The 20,447-nt window shown below is 46.7% G+C and overlaps 1 protein-coding gene across 4 annotated transcripts in view; it reads right to left on the reverse strand.

Annotated features, from left to right (window-relative positions):
- Positions 1-2,579: 2,579 nt before the first annotated feature.
- Positions 2,580-20,447, reverse strand: part of ATXN7 (ataxin 7) — a 101,436-nt gene continuing 83,568 nt past the window's right edge. For 3 of the 4 annotated variants that reach the window (XM_072598770.1, XM_072598771.1, XM_072598773.1), the window contains 4 exons: positions 18,912-19,189; positions 13,751-13,949; positions 13,207-13,328; positions 2,580-9,879 (listed from right to left, as the gene is read on the reverse strand). In XM_072598770.1, coding sequence (XP_072454871.1) covers positions 8,928-9,879; positions 13,207-13,328; positions 13,751-13,949; positions 18,912-19,189 — 1,551 coding nt within the window. In that variant the 3' untranslated portion in view covers positions 2,580-8,927. The remainder of the gene's footprint in view (positions 9,880-13,206; positions 13,329-13,750; positions 13,950-18,911; positions 19,190-20,447) is intronic. The other variant, XM_072598772.1, reaches the window with a different exon arrangement.

A 20,447-nucleotide genomic window follows, 5' to 3' on the forward strand; every position in this document is an offset into this window, starting at 1 on the left:
ACTTTTAAGAATGGGAAAAAAGGCCATTTGTCAGTGCCTTTAGGCTTACAGGTCTTTGGTCTTCAACCACAATATTATGCCAGCTGTGGGTTACTTTTTCAAATTACTCTTAGACGATCCTTTTCCAGGTACATGTTTACACACTTCTGAACTAAGCTATCTGGACCCGCTGACCCAGATTCCTCTACCCGGAGAGTAGTAACCCAAGGAGTCCACAGATGAAAACAAAGTCCATACATAGTATATGGAATCATAAAAGCGCTTTGGATTGTTACTATCAGCATAAAACTGAATTTTATCTGCTTTCTTACTGAGCCAGGGATCCTGCATCTAAGCTTTGCTTGTGGTTTGCTTGTGATGGAATTAAATGCAGCCCTCTTAGAGGTGGATGAACTATGCTGCTAGTAAATCCTATGGAGTTCTTGTTTCTCATGTAGCAACTTCTGAATTTCCCCATCATTTTCATCAAACCAGTCTTGGTTGTCTTCGAGTGTTCTGACCCAGAGGAGCAAATGCAGTGCTGTACACCAAATCTCTGAGAGCTGCCCATTCCTTTTCTGCTCCACAGTTGCCAACTGTGTGTTGGCTCAACTTTCCCTATTGTGCACTCAATGAAGCTGAGATGCAACAAAATATGGATCAATTCTCTGCTGCGTGTACTAATTTTGGCCTAATAATTAACACCAGGAAAACATAGGTGCTCCATCAGCCACCCCCACACCATCTATACATGGAACCATCGATTACAACAAATGGAAATGTTTTGAATGCTGTGGATAAGTTCACTTACCTTGGTAGTGTACTTACTAGGGATGTACAGAATGATAACAAGGTTGACGCGTGCATTGCTAGAGCTAGCTCTGTTTGGGAGGCTCCGAAGAAAGGTTTGGCAGAGAAGAGGTATTAGACTGATTAACAAACTGAAGGTCTACAGAGCCGTTGTGCTGACCTCATTGTTGTATGCCTGTGAAACATGGACAATCTACCAGTGCCATGTCAGGAAACTGAATCACTTTCATTTGAACTGTCTTAAGAAGATTCTGAGGATCACCTGACAGGCTAAGGTACCAGACACTGAAGTCCTTGCTTGAGCTGAACTGCCAAGTATTCAAACTATGCTTCAGAGAGCGCAACTCCAATGGGCTGGCCATGTTGTTCGAATGCAAAATGTACACTTGCCAAAAATACTTCTTTATGGAGAAATCACATGGGGTAGGCAATCACATGGTGGTCAAAAGAAGCGATACAAGGACAATATCAAGGTCTCTCTTAGGAACTTTGGATTTGACTGTGCAACATGGGAGACACTGGCACAGGACTGCTTAGCATGGCATGCCCATATCAGAAAGGGTGCTGTGCTCTTTGAGCAAAGCAGAATTGAGATAGCACAGAGTAAATGTAGGATGTGCAAATTTGGAGTATACACCCAGATATTCACATGGACTATCTGTGCCCAATCTGTGGTACAGCATTCCAGGCTCGTATTGGTTTAATCAGCCACAGTGGGACACAGTGAAACTTGAATTTATCATGGTAACGTCATTTTGGTCCTCTTTGAGAACGGACAACAACCAACCAACCAACCATATGCACCAAAGTACAGCAAAGCTTTTTGTGATAGCAAAGAAATGGAAACAAAGAAGATGCCACCCAGTGATCAGGGAATGGTTAAACAAACTGGTATGTGAATGTAACGGAACACAATTATGCTACAAGGAACAAGAACATTGATGATGAATCCGAGAACCCTGGGGAAACTCAGACACATCAGTTACAGAATGAAATCTGAAGTCAAAATCACAGTTCACACAGTGTCTCCAGCAGAGTAGGTGGGAACACAGGTGTAACTGCTAATCAGTCTTCAGAACTGTTCAGTGACCTGGCAGCTTTGCTAATTGTTTTCATTCTTTGTTATATGGGATGGTTCCCTGTGAGGAAGGGGTATAGGGACTTATAGATGATGTAAAAACAAAACTTATAAATTAAAACTTATTAAAAAAAACACAAACCATACACTTCCCATTTCAACCAAATAGTCCAAGTCTGTATTAAGCTGGATTTTGTGTAGCTGCTTCTACAATTCCTGAATTCACAGCAGTGGCAGTCTGATTCTTCTACGATTTTAGGTAGAATTTATTTACAGGTAGTCTAGGCAGGTAGATTTGAAGCCCTTTAAGAAAGAAGCCATGGACTGCTGAGCCCAAGAGAAAAATCCACGGAAGAAAAGAGAAGAGGAGCTGTGCATGAAGCCTGTTGCAAATATTCAAGAATTGACTGCACGCAAATTTCACATGAGGACAGAGCTAAATTTCTTAGCCTATCCCACTCCCACTGTTTCTTTTGTAAAAACTGAGGGGGTGAAAAATAGAAACTACCATCAGGGAAGCAGATAACGCATGCTCAAACAAAACTTTTCAAGTCAATTTTTCTATATGAAAATGCCCTTAAAAGTTATTCAGCAGGAAACCGAGGCACTGCTTTACCTTGGCAGTTGAGACTGAAGAAAGCCCCATTGTGGATTTAAAGACTCCTTTTAAAAGTATGTGTGTGATACTATAATGAAGCAGAAACATGTAAAATGTATTTCATGTAACCAACCTTGTTTATTGAGAAGTCCTCAGTTTATTGCCTGGTTTAGTAACAGGTTTGTTCCACAAACTAATTTTTCATAAAGCAAAGCACAACTTTTTCTTATAAATAGTATAAATTATTTTATTTACAGAAACTTGTTACAAAACAAATAGACTATATATTTCTTTTCTTTTAAATATCCAAAGTAATTTTCTATCCCATGACATTTGTTCATGTACTATACAGCAGCCAACCCAAAGTCCGGCTGAGGCGCTCTTCATCGCGTGTACGAATGATCACACTAATCACACACTTGACACTGGAGATTGCTTTTAGAACCAGGCTCACAACAGAGCAAGATGCTTTCCAGGCCTACATTCACACGGACAGCGCGTAGTGCTCATTTTAAATGATCTGAAAATGTAACGGGTTTTGCACAAAAGGTAAAAATGATTATTCTCTGCTAACCAGCAAACCCTTAACAATCATGTGTAGCCCAACTCTTTCCCGGGGGCAGAAGGAGAGACAGCAGGGAAGCCCCTTGGCAAGAGAACTCTTTAGAGGAAGACAGCGGCCTTCAGTTACACTTCTCAGAACGTGCTTTTTGTCCTTCAATGTTCTTAGAGGTACTTCTTTTTGCTAGATTTTTGGAGTACAAAATATTTTACATATTTTATTTTAAACTCTGCATCTTATGAGTAAATTAACAAAACGAGACATGTCTTGTAAAACTGCTGGCTGAAAAAAGATTCCAACTCTTGGCATCGTGGGACAATTCATCACCCACCAGGATTGTTGCAAACCAAAATGCCTTATTTGAAAATACTTATCCAATTACCAGCTTAGGTAATTATTTTAACTCCTCCCCTAAAATTTTGGAAATAATGTTAGGTGGAAAAAGCAAGCTCCAAAAAACATATGTATATATATGTATACACATATATGTATATGTATTCAACTTAACATTCAAGTCTTTTAAAGGTGAATCTGTCTACACAGTCCAAGCTTGAAACTAGTTATCAGGCACTTTTCAGTTTTTTTTCCCATTAGTTTTAAACCACAACATACCAGTGGCTTGCATATGCAAGCATGTGCACACACACGTACACGCACACACACGCACATGCGCACACACACTCAGAGTACACAGACATCTGCACTAACACACATCCACAAAACATGAACAAAGGAGAAGCAGTGTGTCACTTCACTAAATGTAGTCTTCTGGGGAATTAGGCAATTTACTAGAAGCAATGCCCAGTTAATCTCTATGAATCCACTCCCAAGACATTAAAAGGGACAGAGACTTTCACGAAACAGAGGCATCCCTTACATTGTAAAGTAGGCAAGTTCTAGGACTATTGGCTTGGCAGTGAACCACTTCAAATTATAAAAAGGTACTTACTTTTTTTTTATTAATTAATAAATAAATACTAGATGATCTCAATTGTACCAAAACTGGATATAAGAAAAAAAGACCTGTGCAAAAATACATATTTAAATATGTACAATCAATTTTTAACAAAATATGTTTTCTGAAATAGGGATACTTCAATATTTATAATAGAACAAGAAATTCCAAAATAAAGATACAAAAGTAGGTTTTGTATAATTCTTTGTTCATCATCGCAGCAATTTTTTTTTTTTAAATAGGTTAAGAAAACTGCAGGAGTTGTCATGACATTCTATGGAAAGAATATAAAAATTGTCTTGGTTTTAAATTAATACCAAAATCTGTCTAGAAACAACCCAACCACTGCAGATTTGGTTTTGCAAGTTAATTTAATCCAAAAAGTACTTGTGCTACTGTTTTAAATTATCTTAATTATTTATAAGTACTAAAATCATTGTAGGAGAAAATAAAAGTTCCAAGAGGAAACCAACCCACCAGTCTATAATGCCATAGCACTGGGTGAGCAGGTTGGTTTGTGGCAGGCAGGTTTGAAAATGGCTAATTTCCTAATCTGGTTGCTTTATGTACGTACTACCAGGAGACATAATGAAAATGGAATGAAAAACCCCAATCTAAAAGAAATTCAAATGATCAACACTTGCTATTCTAAATATCTACATTATTCGGAATCAGCTCTGACTTGCCATCATGTAGCCTTTCTACTTCTTTTTCTGGAGTAACATAATCTTAGACAAATTCTATCACTTAAAACTGACTTTGTTTATTGCCACTGCACGCCCTCCTCCCTTCTTGGCTCTGAAACGGAAATCTAGCCAAACCCCAAATGCCCTTGGACTCCCCCCTCCCCACCTACTGCCTGGCTCTGGGGAGGTCATCAAATCATAGATTTAGAGCTGGAAAGGACCTTGGAGGTCACCTAGTCGTTGTGCTGGTTTTTCCAAATAACTTCTTTATTTAGAAAACAGCCCCTTCCACATGTCCGCACTCTTTTATTAGCTGTCCTATTTTGTCCTAAAAACATTTGGTGACTGATTGCATAATCAATGAAAACTATCCCACCCCTTTCAAGAAAATGACTATTTTACATCCATTTCTCTCTAAAGTGTCTGCATAAAAGGGTCTTGGATGTTCTGTTCCACACATGCTCAGGTCTGTATCTAATGAGTCTGAGGCAGTCGAGTTTATTAACTCTGTCATTTGTCAACTTCAGGGTCCCTGAAATGGTAGTTCATGACATGAGATCAGGAGAAAGAAGGGGTGAGGAGGGGAAAATGCGGGATGCACCGAGGGGGTTTCTGACTGACAGCAGCAGGGGGATCATACGCCCCAAGTGAGTGCTGAGTGACTTCTCCAGCAGTTACATTCTGATGACGTTAAGCCCTTTGAAGATTTCACTCTGGGAGGTGGGGTGAGTGTGCAGAAAATGTCCCAGATGGATCAGAAAACTGATCCTTGAGAGATGAACATGAACGAAAAGAAACACTATGTAGCGTGTGAAATTTTCCACGCCACGATGCACCCCCAGTTCCTCCACAAAAAACCCCCCAACCAATTCATTATCTGTAGTGACATAAAAGGGGTGGGTGGAACCAGCAGGGTCAGGTCAAGCTGATGTTTAAAACTGATTTCTGTTATGGTATCCTGAGGAGGTTGAGGATAACTCACATAACACCTCCAAAAACATTAAAATATGAATGCTCATTTCTGTGATATCCTATTAATTTCATCTTAAAAAGGCAATTTTTAGAAAATAGAACGAGGCTGGAAGGTATAATCAACCTACTTTGATATGCTGTTTCAATGCGAAGACTCTACGGAATACCCTTGTAAAAGAAATTACATTTCTTTGGAAATCTCGGCACAGGGTTTTCCCCCTACAGTGATTTTTTTTTCATTCAGCTTTCCTCTATCAAAACTAGTTAGCATTTTTATATTCCTTTTCAGTTGCATCTTATTCAAAAAGCACATGGAGTTGCTTTTGTACCATGAAAAGTATTCCTCCAAAATAGTTGATACTCGCTTTCTGGGCATTGATGGCTTAAAACAACTAACTTTTTAAAAGTTAGAAACTCCTGGTAGCTCCTTATCCCAAATTACTTGCAAAAGGTTGGGCAAAAATATGGCCTATTTTGTTCTGCTGAGCTTGGCTACTGTCTGTTTTCCAAGGCCTGAACAATCAAGCTACATTCCCTTCTGGAGGGTCACTCCTGGTACCTCCCTGAGTGTCATCCAGAGGGTGGGTGCCTAACTGCTTATGGATGACCCCAGTGGGGTTGGCCTGGGGGAAGAAGGAATTCTATGGGAATGTTCTGCCCAAAACATCTTTCTGCCCAGCCAATCTTAATCAAAGAGTGGCAATCTGATGTCTTCCTGCAAGTAAAAATCTCAGAGATTTGTAGCAAGCAGTCCAGACCACTTTAACACTGAGAAAAGCAATTCTGCGGCTGAACTCAATCCAGGGTCTATGAGGGTGTTCACGGCTACAGACATGGCTTCAGGGAATTCCTTTTTTAAAACAACAAGCAGTCCAGCAGATTTCTACACCTGAGGACCATAGGAAGCTGGGACAAACTCAAAGGCATCGTGGAGTCCAGAGTGCCAGGTGGAGGTTTTACTTGTAGGGAAAACTGTCCAGTTCTTTTCTCACTATAGTAGTTATTCCAGCTGTCAGGGACGTGCCTTTGGCTTTGGAGAGAGAGAAAGAAGAGATACAAAGGGAAAGGTGAGTTAGCCAACATGGAACACACGATTCCTAAGGTGGTGTGTGTGCATGTGACCCTGACAGCCAGCCACAAAATTCCAACTGCCTCAGAATCTAAAAAACCTCCCATTTCTTTGGGTAAAGCAATGCCTCAAGGCTCGCTACCAATGCTTGGGCCTGACCTCAAGAGAGCTCCCACGTTTCCATTTGCTTCTGGTCTGGGAAACAAAAGAATTTCATTTCCCTGAAGGCATGTGAGGTAGGGTACTTAGAAACTGAAGCAAGGTCAAGCACGGACACAGGTATGGGAAGAACCCCTGTTCCAAAGATTATATACAGAGGAAAGGGGAGTCTGCCATCATTCTGGCCCCAGGAAACATCCTGCAGTGCAAGCCTCAGAAGCTAAGAGCAGAAAGGAACCTGGCCTGGAGATGGGCAACCTTTCTCCCCTCGCCTGGCACTCAGGGGCAGCCCTGATTGGAGTCTTCCCTGTTTGGCATGGGCACTTCATTCATGCTTGAGTTACTGCAACCCCAGCTCTGTTGTCCTTGTCCTCAATTCAGCCTTGTGGGGAGGGGAGCTAAAGTCTTCTGCTTTGGAGAAAGCTTGCTCCAATGTGGAACAAGAGAACTGAAATCACTTTCGGGAAAAAGGCAATACAGAGCATTGCACGGTACTGACATCTATCTCCTGTCAAGCTGCGACTGGAGAGGTCAGAAGTCGCCTACAGAAAAAAGAAGGCTGAGTTCAGGGGCTGAGCGGTGTGCTCCCCCACTCTGTCTCTTCCACATGGTGTCAGTTATCCTTGTGAGGCTGGAATCTGCTTGGCAGAAAGACACTCAAAGCCAAAATACAGCTTGTTCCCCAGAGAAGCCCAGCCCCAGGGTGAGGAAACTGCTCCGAGCAAGCTTGTCCCAGAGGGTTAGCCAGGCACACACCTCTGCAGGGGCACTCTGGGGTTCTGGCTACTGTTTCTGATTTGGATGCACCTAGTTTTTATACCAGAAAACTCAGAAATACTCCTTTTGGGGGTATCCCACCCATCTGCCCCACCTCCCAAAGAAACACTACAAAACCCTTCAAATATGTGTAGAATCTGAGAGCAGAAGAAGAAATGGACAGCGGTTAGTGAAAGGTGAAAGCAACTGAAATCAATCATTTCTCTTTTTTAGAATTCTATGTGAGCTCCAAGAGCTCATTGATAAAACTGGTGTGGAGGAACAGGGATCTGGGGCTGCCTGGTGTTCTCCTTTAAAACACAAATGAACCAAAGCCCCAAAGTGATCGCTAAGTGAATTACCAACATGAAGCGCCTAAAGAAAGGGCCTCTGACTTTCCCTCAGGGGAACACTGATTTGTGAATGAAGTTGAGTAGCACCCTGAGGAGTGAATGGGAAGGCAGAGAGTGATGGAGGCCAAGAGCCTCCGTGTGAAGGAGGCTAAAAGCCAAGTGTGGAAAGACAGACCACCTCTCATGACAAGGTGAAGGGCTGCCTTTATCGGTGGCTGCCAAACGCAGGTTTCTTTTGTAACACATGAAATGAAGCATGGGTTGATTCTTATGCATGCTTGTCAGGCACCTGAAAAAGTGATCACTTGAAAGAGTTATTTTTTGCAAACCTGGCTAGGGGGAAAGAAACATAAACCTCAAAAATAAAATCTTAATCATCTTTAAAAATAAAATTATTTCTTTCTAATTCAATCTAGTTTCCATTTGGGTATCTTCAGTGTATTTGATTGAGACAGACAATGGAATGGGCACTAACTTCTTCCTGAATGGTGGCATGACTCAGTCAGCTACTCACTGGTTCCCGAGAGGGCCTCTGCCTTCATTCCTCCCCAAGTCTGGTTACAGCCCAGTTGCTTCCAGACCGTCCCTCCTTAGGCCCACCTTCCAAGTTCAGCAGTGACAACAGTTAGGCTCAGGGCAGTGTGTTAAACAGTCACAAACAGATTTTTCTTTTAAAGGCACCATGATCTATACCAAGGGTTCTTCACCTGGAGTCTGTGAACTTTTTTTAAAAAAAATGATGACTGTGTCCCAATACAATGAGTTTCCTCTGCCATCCCATGCATTTCATTTTACGCATTTAAAAACATCGTTCTGAAAAGAAATCCACAGGCTTCCCCATGGGCAGGCCCAGTGGGCCCAGGACACAAACAAGGTAAAGAACCACTGATGTACACCAAGGTATTGGCTACCAGACAACGAGAGGAGGCTACCGTGCTTCGCCGTGGAACTTAACGGCGGTCCTCTCTTACCTGAGGAAGAAGAGAACTGTTGGCCAGCCCTTGTGACCCTGGCACTGGGCCAGGATGCTTGGTGTGAACGCTGTTCATGGGTGGCAGTTTGGCAACCTTGCCGGACTGGCTGCTGTGGTGGATGGTGCTGGAGCCGGGGGAGCCCTTTCTCTTTCTCCCTAGGAGTTTGTCCAGAGGGGCGTGGGAGTGGGAATTGGCAGCCATCATCAGCTCGCTGGACTGATGGACGAAGGGGCCCAAGGAAAGAGTGGCATCACCACTGTTCACCATCACACTCATCCTCTTGATGGATTCCGAGGGGCTCCCCGTCAGGGGGCCCCTCCCAGACTGGCTGTGCCTCATGCCCACAGAGTTGGCTTTGTTGGTCAAACAGCTGAGGCCGATGCTATAGGACGATGTCACTGGGGAAGGACAGACGGTCCCAGAGTGCCCAGAGTTAACCACACAGTTTTTCCTAAAAGAGTCTGTGGAATGAGGAGAAGAGGAAGAGGAAGAGGGTGTGAATGGCGGGGAGCTGTTTTTGCGTTTCTTTCCTGAGCTGCCACTGCTGCCAACATCGTCACAGTTCGTGCTGTTCACAGGAGACTCTTTAGGCTTCAAAGACTTGTTGGACTTCAGTTTCTGAGGTTTCCCGGACCCCGGGGAAGGTACCGAGGGAAGCGCGGAAGGGGCCGATGGGGACGAGGCAGACCCCTGTCGGGCCTGGATGCTGCACGTAGGGCCCACGGCCCCTGGAGCAGCTGGGGGGGCACTGAGCGCTGTTCCGTGGGCTGGTGCAGACCTGCTGTTCAGAGGAATGCAGGACGAAATCAACACTGGTGACGGTGACACTGAACCTGGGGGGCTCACGCCACAGGGCGACAGGGGCATGGAATTTGTCCTCTGGGGAACTCGCACAGATGCCCAATTACTAGGTGCTGGAGGGATTTTCCTAGAAAGAGATAAAAGGCAGTAGGAGAACAGTGTTCTTGGAAGACTGTTTCATCCCACATGAACCCAGGACACCTTTGAATTCTGAATCCCTGAAGGAACCCTTACAGGAAGAATCCTAACTGGGGACAGATTCAAAACTACTGCCCTGTCACCCACTGTTCACCATACCCTTGTCAGGTCCGCCCCCTGCAGCACACAAATGTCTCAAATCTCTTGTTTTCAAATCTTCTGAAGAGGGAGCAGTGACATCAGACTGCATTAATAATTATTTACAGACAAATCAAAGAGAAAGAGGCTCTTCAAATTAAAGCAGAGTAAGAATCTGTAACTTGTGCTTGTAAGCAAGAATTCAAGGCCTGTTCTATTGCTGACTGTGTGTCTTGCAAGTCCCTCAATCTTTCAGAGTGATTTCCTAGGGCTCAACTACATCCTGTCACCTCTTCTAAGAAGAAATGCATGAAACCTTCCTTGATGTTCTCCAGGGGATAATGATTCCTCCTCTTCAAATGACTTTATATTCTACACATATGCTAAAATATGTGTTTACTTATCTCTTCTATTAGAAAAGTATCTGCTTGAAAGCAAGGGTAATGTAAGTACGTACTATACCCACAAACTGATTAAATACCTCACATGGTACCAGTGCTAACTAACTAAAGTTAAACATACATTCTTTCTGTTCTGGAACAGTAACTGACCAAAGTGGGAAATAGTGGCCACTCTCTGCAGGGTCTTAGAGAACAGCTGGGGCTGGGCTGAGGGACACTGTCTGCTGCATTAAAACACAAAACAGCAGCAGCACTGGAGAGGACCAAGGCGAGCTGGACAAGATCTTTCACTCTTAGGTTCCTTCTAGCACTAATGTTACAAGGTTACTGGTTAAAAAAGAAAAAGCTCTCCACGTAGCTGGTCATCAAACCAGAGAAGGGCTGGTTTGCTATGGCAATCACACACACACCACACACACAGTCATGCAGAAGGCCACTTTCCACACACCCACACCACACCCCCCCATACACCCCACAGACACATGCCACACACCCACACACACCATACACATACAGCCCCCCACACCCCCCATCACACACACGCCACACACACACATACAGTCATGCAGAAGGCCACTTTCCACACACACACGCCACACACACACACACCCCCCCACATGCCACACATACCCACACCCCCCCACGCCATACACACACCCCACACACACAGTCATGCAGAAGGCCACTTTTCACACACACGCCACCCACCCACAGTCATGCAGAAGTCCACTTTCCACACACACACACACCACACCCCCCCCACAGTCATGCAGAAGGCCATTTTCCACACACACACGCCACACACACCACACACACACAGTCATGCAGAAGGCCACTTTCCACGCACACACACACCCCCCCACACACACACCACACCCCCCCACACACACATGCCACATACCACACACACACATAGTCATGCAGAAGGCCATTTTCCACACACACACACCACATACCACACACACACATAGTCATGCAAAAGGCTACTTTCCATCCCAGGCTAGTCCTCCTGTTTTTGTGTAGTGCTCAAAAGAGGCCACCAGAGGGCTCCAAAAGAGGCCTGCAGGTTCCAGGAGCATCCTTGCCTAAGAGAAGTCTAAGGCATTATCTAGGGAAAGGATGCAGACCTAGGTCCTCCTTCATCGAGTTCCTCCTTGAAAGAGTGCTGGATGGGGAATCCTCATGCTGGTCCCACCAACGCTGAGTTGGGACTCCAGACCCTGTGCTCAGTTCTCGGCCCCCTCCCTCCGTAACTGCCTGGTCCATCCTGGGCAGGCCTCTCCATCTATCTGGGCCTCACATTCTGCAGCCCCTTCCTCTCTCAGTCAACTAAGAGACCCCTATTCCCCAATAAACAGATGTTGCTCACCCTTAAAGCAGCAGCTGTTTTCCCTTCTCCAGCCCTCAGCCCAGTGCATGGCACCCAGCAGGCACTAAGTAAACACTGACTGACTGAAAGGCCAGTTCACAAAATCACAGAACAAGTTTCACACCCACCTGCCTTCAGAGAAGTGCTGGTCCTGCTCTGGTGGTTGCCACTGCTTACCTTCAGTCACTTCTACCGTCAGCCTTAGGTGTTAACAATCCTGACTTTAAGTCTAACCCAAATCCTTCTTAATCTCTAAAGGTAACAACAATGGTGGTTCCGGCAGGCTAACTCTATGAATACCTGACCCAAGTCTATAATGTATGACAAAGAAATGTATTTCAGGATGGGCCCAGAAGCACTGGAGCCAGGCTGGTGCCATATTGCTTTCAGGGTTTTCCATGAGCATCTAAAAGAATTCCACTCATCACAAAAGTAAAGCTTAGGTTCTCATAGCCAGGGCAGACACTACAGGGGATGGCTGCTTAACCTTCCCTCACCTCCTGTCACAGAACAACACCACCCCGGGGCTGAAGTGGTCCACTAATTTCTTCAAGGTCTTACTGAACTTTCTTAAATGCCTGTGCTTCTTGGAGAGAACATTTCTAAGCAGGCAGAACTGATTGGGAATGAAACCATCTTCTGGTGAGCAAATTAGCATCCACACTCACTGCTGGCTAGACTTGACAAGGTCCCTTCAAACTCCAGATCCTATGAAGGACCAATTAAAACTAACAAAAAATAAAATCAAAATAAACCAGTTTAAAGTCTCAATGGGTAGGGAGAATAAACAAGAAACTGAGACTGGATGGGTCTGAGGGTGGGCAGATGTGAAGACCTTCAGGACTTCCTCAATTAATTCCACTAATCCTAAATGAATGATGTCAGCACTTCACAAGGAGGGTGAGTCGAGGGTGAGTCCTTAACAAATAATGCCAAGAAGAGGGAACTGAATACCCTATTCTGGTCAGGCAGCCATGGGTTTTCAAAATGACAGCTATCCTGATTTATTACCTTGGTCCTTTTCTGACTTCTCAGAGGCAGAATCTCTCAAGGTTTAGGAGAGAAAACAAGAAGGACCGACAATGCCCTTTTTCATTGATTCTGAGATAGGGTCTCTCAGGGGGTGGGTGCGCTGCTGCCACAAACGGCTCAACTATAATCTGGGACTATCTTTGGGTCACAGTGAACCCCCAGCAATCCCAACACCCCTTAACCCAGATAACGAGTAGGCTATGGCTCCAAGAAAACCGACTTCTCAAGGACATATTAAACTTGTTATCTGAATTTTCATTTCAATGAAAACATTAAGTAAATTAGACTCATGAAAAAGAAAGAAAATGAAAAAAAAAATTGAGGAAAAACCCTCCACCCTTCCCCTCCCAATCAACGGAAAGAAAAAGGCACTCACTTCCACATCTGGGAATTAAGATGCTTGTCCACCATAAAGTTAAGGGCACATCGGATATGGTTCCACCTCTTATCAAAAACAAAATAGCCCCTTCCAATCTGCCGACTACCAAATGTACAAAACTGAAAGAGAGATAAGACAATGAAAGCTTTCTGACTTCTCCAATAAATGAATGTAGGTGTTTGATTTCCTTAGTAATGGAGATAATCCTCAAAGACTGATCTTAACTCCTCTTATGAGAAACCACAAAAGGTGGCAATACTAATGGATGGTTCTTTTCTGAAGAGAATAGAGTGTAAGATTTCCCAACATGGAGCTCAGGAGGACAAGCTCCCATTTTAATTTCTATAATTTGTTCCTTCCTGCTACAAGGTTGCTGGGGAGTGTCCTGACCCCCCAGCTTCTGCCCTGCTGGAGCCTTGGTAGGTCCATTTGTACAGGAAGGGGGTGGCCCAGGGGTGTCTCAGGCTGTGGCAGGCCTGGCCAGCCATACTTCTAACACATCCTGTGCATGTGAGGAGGGCTGGGTAGACTCAGAACTTACGGATGCTGGCTGAGGATGATGAGCTGAGTAATGACAGTCCAGTTTTTCCACAGATTCTTCCTTTTCGTCCCCTTCTCCCTCGTCACTGGATCCCCGAGATGCTGGCTCAGTCGGAGGCAGAGGAGGGTGAGGAGACTCATTAGCGGCAGGAGAATCAGAGGGTGCGTTACCGCTGGGCGGGGCCAGGAAACCTGGAGGCCTGGAGGGGGAGACAAGGCACTCCCAGAGACTGGGGGACACAGAAATGGCTGAACCTCCTCCTCCACCTGACTCAGGCACCACCAAGTGTCTGAGCCCCAAGCCCCATCAGGGTCCCTGGCTCCAAGGACATGATATCTGTGAGAGGCTTGACTCCACACAGCGGAGCTGCTGCCAGCTGGGGATGAGTGAGCCTCCCGTCCATAGATCACAAGCATGGGACTGCCCAGCCCCCCATTTCCAGTCTCTCTCTTCTCCCACCCTCCTCAACAGAGCTGCTGAAGGAAGCCTCCCCTGAGGGAAAAGTCTGACCTGCCCTGATGAAGGCAAATGGATCCACTCCATTTCCCTTCCTTCCAAATATTCTACCCTCCCACCAGTGGATGCCTGCAATCCTGTCCCTCTTTCCTTCTAAGAATCTGAGAACCCCCGCCTTCCTGGGGATTCAGCTTAGGGGCTGCCTCCCCTCTCAATTCCCCCCAATTCCTTTCTCGGCTCTCATCTCCAGCCCAGAGGGTGTGAGCTCCTGGGGAGCATGGATTCTCCTTGTCTGTGTACACTGCTGCACCATGTGAATCTGGCACTTGTGGAATTGACTTAAGTACAATTTCAACAACCTGTAAATCATGTCTGGGTGGCTAAACAAAGGATGGATTACATATGTAACAGAGAGATACTCAATACACACATATATACACACATCTACACAGAGATGCCTGTTTCTACAACTCTGGAAATGTCTGAGGGTGAATCTAAGAAGGGTTATGTGCTCAGACCCCCTCTGAAATAGATATGTGGCCAGCTGAGGACAGGCAGGCATAGATCATGACCATACAGAGCACCTCCTACACAGAACATCCCAGCATCACCGAGTCTGCCTCATCATGGCCTCCGTCCCACCAGTGATGGTGGCCGCTGGACGGCGATGGCTCTGTTGGTCACAGCTCTTCTCCACAACCATCTCCCGAGTACCTCAGGGGTCAGGTCTGACCTGCCTCTGGGAAGAGAGCCTCACCCTGCTCCTTGCCCCAACAATGCAATCACATATCCTAGAAACAGAAGCCAGAACTCTTCTACCACAGAAGCCACACTCATCATTGTCTTTTTAGAAGAACTCTGTGGGAAAACTTTTGGGAAGAGATGAATAATTTGGCCAAGTGACTGGCCAAGCAGGGAATCTCCTGGTTCACCTCACCTCCTCTGGATGCTGCTAGAAGCCTCTGGGCACCCGGCTCAACTTCTCACTGACCCCAGTGGTCAGTGGTCAGTCAGTGGTACCTCCCTGCCTGGCTGGTCTGGAGAAGGACCCTCATCTGAGTAGGGTAGGGGCACCCCTAGTGGGGGCTTGCTCTGGAACCTCCTGCCACATGTGGAAGCTGTGTCTAGGCTGCCCTATGTCACCACACCCCCAGAACTTTCCATCACCTAGTGCCCAAGGAAGCCAGGCCTTCCATGACCACTCCCATCTCTAGGGACTTCAGCAGGTGGAAGGAAACTGACTCAGAGGCTGCTTCCTGCCCTGGCTCCTCCCACTCCTCTCTCCAGTTTTGGGCATCTCAGAACTTACAGCCAGCACCAGCTCTCCTCTTCCCCAGGTCACTGACCTGCCTGAGAAAACCGTGCCTCAAGCTGTGTGCCACCACGAAGGTCCCAAGAGCCAGTATACCCTGAGCCCCAACCCCAGGACCAGAGCTGCTGAGACTTCATCCTGGTCGAGGGCTTTAGACACCAGCCTACATGGAACACCAAGTACATGCTTTAGGTACCACAAATCTCCTGGCCCATCCCAGAGGTGCTCGTCATCCCTTGTCTCTGGGGATGATGCAAAGGATTAGTTTAGTCAGACTCCCCCAGAACTCAGGTTCCAGCTCCCTGCTGGCTCAAGCCCTCCTTTCCAGTACTTGAAAAGACAGGCTCCATGAAGCCCAGTACCACTGCCCACCTCACATCCAGCCAACCCCGAGTCCAGGTGATTCAGCTCTGCCCTCATGCATACAGCAGCCCACTCTGTGCTCTCTCATCCCCATCCCTGCTGCCCTCTGCACTCTTCCCCCCCCCCCCCCCCCACTCTGGGCTCTGGAGTTCTTCTTGTCTTCACGAGCTCAAGGAACTTGGGCTTGCTCCTGAGCACACCAGCCCTGAGCCTGCTCTCCAAGACTGGGCAGCCCAACACAGAATGGACTGGGAGCAGGTGTAGTGTCACACTTAGTGTCCTCTGCTCTGCTCTCTGGTCCCTCCCTCTGTCCCGAGCTGTGGCTCTGGATCCTTGCTGCCCTTGGAGGCCCCTGTAGCTCCTTCTGAAGGGACCCTGCCCTCCTTCCCTGTGGATGACAATGACAAATGTGCCAATGTCTCCCCCAATTCACAGACCTCCCAGCTCAGCAGAGGCCTCCACTCTGATGACCACCAATCATCCTCACCTCTCCTCCAGTCCTTTGTCCCTCCTTTAACCCTAGAGACGACTCTAGCTCATGACGCTTGCACGTCCCTGGCTGTGCTGACCCCAGTCACATCAGGCTAACCCCCAATCCTGGGTCACTCCCTACATTTGCTGGAGAAAGTTACCCACTGTGCCATCAACTAGCGAAAGGATGGAGCTAAGAGCTGCTGATACACAGAAAGGCCAAGACAGGCCCTGGGGCCATGCTGCGGGCCAGTATCTCCTGGTACCTGCCCCATTGTGACACCTCCCGGGCTGATTCTCTTTCACCCCATGCCTCTGTTCCCTCTCCCTGCACCTATTCCCACCCTCCCCAAGCTCTTCTACCTCCTGGGAACCCCCAAACCCCTCAGCCTATCCTGCCTCGATCCTCTCCTCTTCGTCTCACTGGGCAGTCTTCCTCTTTCACCTTTAATCTCACTCTGCACACTGACCTGACCCCTTCTCTGTGCCTACTTTGCTGCCGATCCAGTTCTTTCAGTTCTCAAAAAGCCTTTTACTTGCCTTTGGCATCCTTCAGCTGTTCTCTGTCATACAGGCCCTCACTTCCTTCTGACCCACTGCCCAGCCTCTTGCCTTCTACCCTTGAACCTCAACACTCAGTTCACATCACCCTCTCCAGAGGAGTCGATTTTCTCAGCCTTCAGTCTTCCTGACTGCTCTAAAGCTTTGGACACTGTTGGCCAGCTGCCCTTCTTACTATGTGCTGGAGCACAGCTCCCCTGGGTTCTCCTGTACCACTCTGATAGCTCTGGCTCCTGTGCTGGGTACCCACGCATTTCCTTCTAACTCTGCATGTCCCCCACTTCTCTCTTCTCCTTCTCAATGATTTCATGTGGTCTCCTGGGCTCAATGAGGAGCTCAATGCCAATTACTTCCAAATCTACATATCCGCCCAATTCTCTTTCCTGAGTGCCAGCCTAGCAATGCCCACCTGCATGGCCAACCAGCACAAACAAACAGGAACTCTCCATGTTCCTCCTGAACTAATGCCTTCTTCCGACTGGCCCCTGTGTTTGTGGCTGGTCACACCATCCCTCTCTTCCCCTTGACTTCTCCTTCTTTGTCGCTGTATCTAACCAGGCACTGTCTTCTGCACAACATGTCTCCACTAACACGGTTCCTCCCAGCTTCAGGTGCTCCTTACCCAAAGCCTGGACCACTCCAACAGCTTTCTCCTCCTTCTAGCCTCCCTCCTTCCAGTCATCCTGCACAGAACAGACAACTTCATATTTCTAAGCAGAAGTCAAACCAGGCTGCTCCCCTCCTCACAAATCCCCAGAGGCTCCCTACATTAGGACAGAACATAAACTCTTCAGTCTGACACTCAAAGCATTTTCCAATCTGGTTCCACCTGCCTTTTTCTCATGTGCTCTCCATGCCAGACAAAATGGCCTAGTCCTACAACATTTCATCAGCTGCCCCCGTGCCTTTGGATGCTGTTTCCCAAGGCTAGAAGGCATTCTCCACTCCCCCCACAGCCACTCTATGTCTGGATTCTTCAGAGGTTTTGCTCAGATGCCACTGAAGCAAAGTCTTACCCCTCCCCACACTCTCTCCAGTCTGAATCTGCTCAAGTACGTCTTGTCCCAGTCTCCTTTTTGTGTAGAAGACTTCAGAGCCTTGTGCTGTGCATAGCACATAGGAGGTGCTTATGAAAAAGTCTACACAAGTGGCCCACAGAAAGACTTCTTTCTTACCATAAGGGAAACACTGATCTCTCAATCTCTTTCCTTTTTCTCCAGAGTTTGAATATAAAGGGCTACATATATGTCTGTGCATGAATGTATACATGTAAATGTATGTATATGAATGTATATATACATCACACAGACCTGTGTCCAAACACAAGGTGTATCTACGTCTAGCCAGGTATTTATGTTTATGAATACACAAACAGAAAAAGGAGACAAAATCACATTTTCATCACTGAAATTCTGGGGACATGTGCCCAGGTTCAAGTCCTGAATGAATGGGAAAAATGTGTGTTGACTGTTTAGATGCTGTAAAAATAAAACCATCCTCCCCTCAGTGTCTAGATCCGTGTGGGGGTGGGTGACGGAGGACGGTAGACAGCAAACAGCTGAGGGGACTGCCGCGTGTGACCAGTGATGGATCTCATAGATTCTTAATATAAAGTTGTAGAGGAGCGATGCCCACCATGCTGCAGGAAGTGCCCTAAGCTCCAAGCAGCGACTAACTGGCCTGGCTCAGACATTTTCCCATGGTGAGTAATGATTTATTGAACAAGAAACCAAGAATTTTATTTACTTCACTGCTCACTGCTTGGGACTGTCCAGGAACAAGACCTCTGCAAAACTTAACTATTAGGCTAATCGACATTTTCAAAATCTTGCAGTCCAATCACCTCACGATCCTAAAGATACAGTCCTGGTATACCCACATCCCAACACAGGCAGAAATTTAACACCAACAGTCAATCCCACATCTCTCAGCACCCCACTCCACAGCACTTGGGAGTCTGAGGAACAATGTTCTACGAAGGGTGAGGACGTTACTGACCTTGGAAGACTGGGGTTGTGAGGTCTGGGTTTATTAGATACTAAAGGCTTGGATTCGGCAGGAATTGCTCCATGAGAGTTTTGGTGCAGTTCCGCTGATGTTCTGGAAGGGGAGGCGTGTGGTTCCCTGAGAGGTGGGATCTGCTGCGGCTGCGGCGGCTGCTGATCGGGATGGCGGAGCACCTCCTTTTCCCTGCTTTTGTTTTTGTGCTCAGCTAACAACACATCGAAGCGCTTTCTGCGACCCTGGACTGCCCTCCGCTGGGTCAAGGAATGTGTCTGCAAGGCAAACAGAACATAGGCTTTCCTAAGAGCCCAGCAGAGGGTCCTCAGCGTTCTTAGTACAGCCCCCCAGTCAGAGCCAAATCCCAGAGCTTGGAGCATTGGGTAGGTCAGTGCTGCCCCACCTCTGACAAGCTAATCATGACCCCCAGGAAGATGCACTTTTCCTCTCCTGCAGAAGGAAGACTTATTCAAAGGCTATGCTTCTGTTATGGAAATATGATGTGGTCTGCATGGAGATCAAGAAGACACAGGAATCAGAAAAGCGTCGTATCCCTGGCATGAGCCCACAAAGACCTGCCCTGCTCTCAGGCTAGGAGGTCAGTCCACTCTCTCGGCCTGTCTTTTTGTAGGAAAAACACCTCTTTGGAGAACAGTTAAAGTTCAGGATTTGTTTTTTTAATTAGCTCAGGCAATAAAATACCTTTGGATGATTCTAAACAACCCAAGGCCACTCCTCCCCACAAACATCCCATGCCTTGGAGCAGCACATCAACAGTAGGGACCAGGAGAAGGGGCAGAGGCCATCAGAAATGACAGAAGGGAAGTAAGGAGGAAGCCAAGGAAAGCAAACACCCCTCCTGCGTGGGCGGGAGAGCGAGGCCTGGCCGGACAACCAGACGGGTCCGCAGAGTCCGGACATCACTTTCATTTTTAAAAAGCTCATGTGAGTGGATGCTGCCAGCAGACAGAGATGGAGAGGGAGGGTGATTCTGCTGTACGGGGAACTCTCCTACCTGGGCAAGTCAGACCCTTCTCTGAAACCCAAGTCTCTGCAAGCTGCCTAAACAAGCACACCAAGAGGCTAAGGGCCTCTAACAGGCTAAGAGTCTTCCTGGCTCTGAGGTCATCTCTCTATCTACCCACCAAAATACCAATTACTAACCACCCAAAATAGTCTATTTGTTAAAGGCCCTTCGCAATGCAATACACAGCCCTTTACGGGTGATGGGCCAAGCAACCCCCCACAGGAAAAGCTGGTTAAGAAACTGCTTAGATAACCTCAAGCTGATGGGGTCCATCCATCAGTATGTTCACCAGGGGGAGGCAGTGAAGGTGGACAGTGGCTTACATACAGAGCTGACCACAAGGTCTCCTGGTTCACTACACAAGGAGGGCTCATCATCCCAAAGGACTGATCGCCTTTTAAAAACAATATTCCTTCTTTGATATTATATGGCTGGGAGCTAGAGAACATCACCAAAATGTCAAGTGACAGAAGGGGTAAGAGAAGCAGATATGTGGCAGGAAGAAG

This window comes from Notamacropus eugenii, chromosome 3 (genome assembly GCF_028372415.1).
Source record: "Notamacropus eugenii isolate mMacEug1 chromosome 3, mMacEug1.pri_v2, whole genome shotgun sequence".
Taxonomy (NCBI): domain Eukaryota; kingdom Metazoa; phylum Chordata; class Mammalia; order Diprotodontia; family Macropodidae; genus Notamacropus; species Notamacropus eugenii.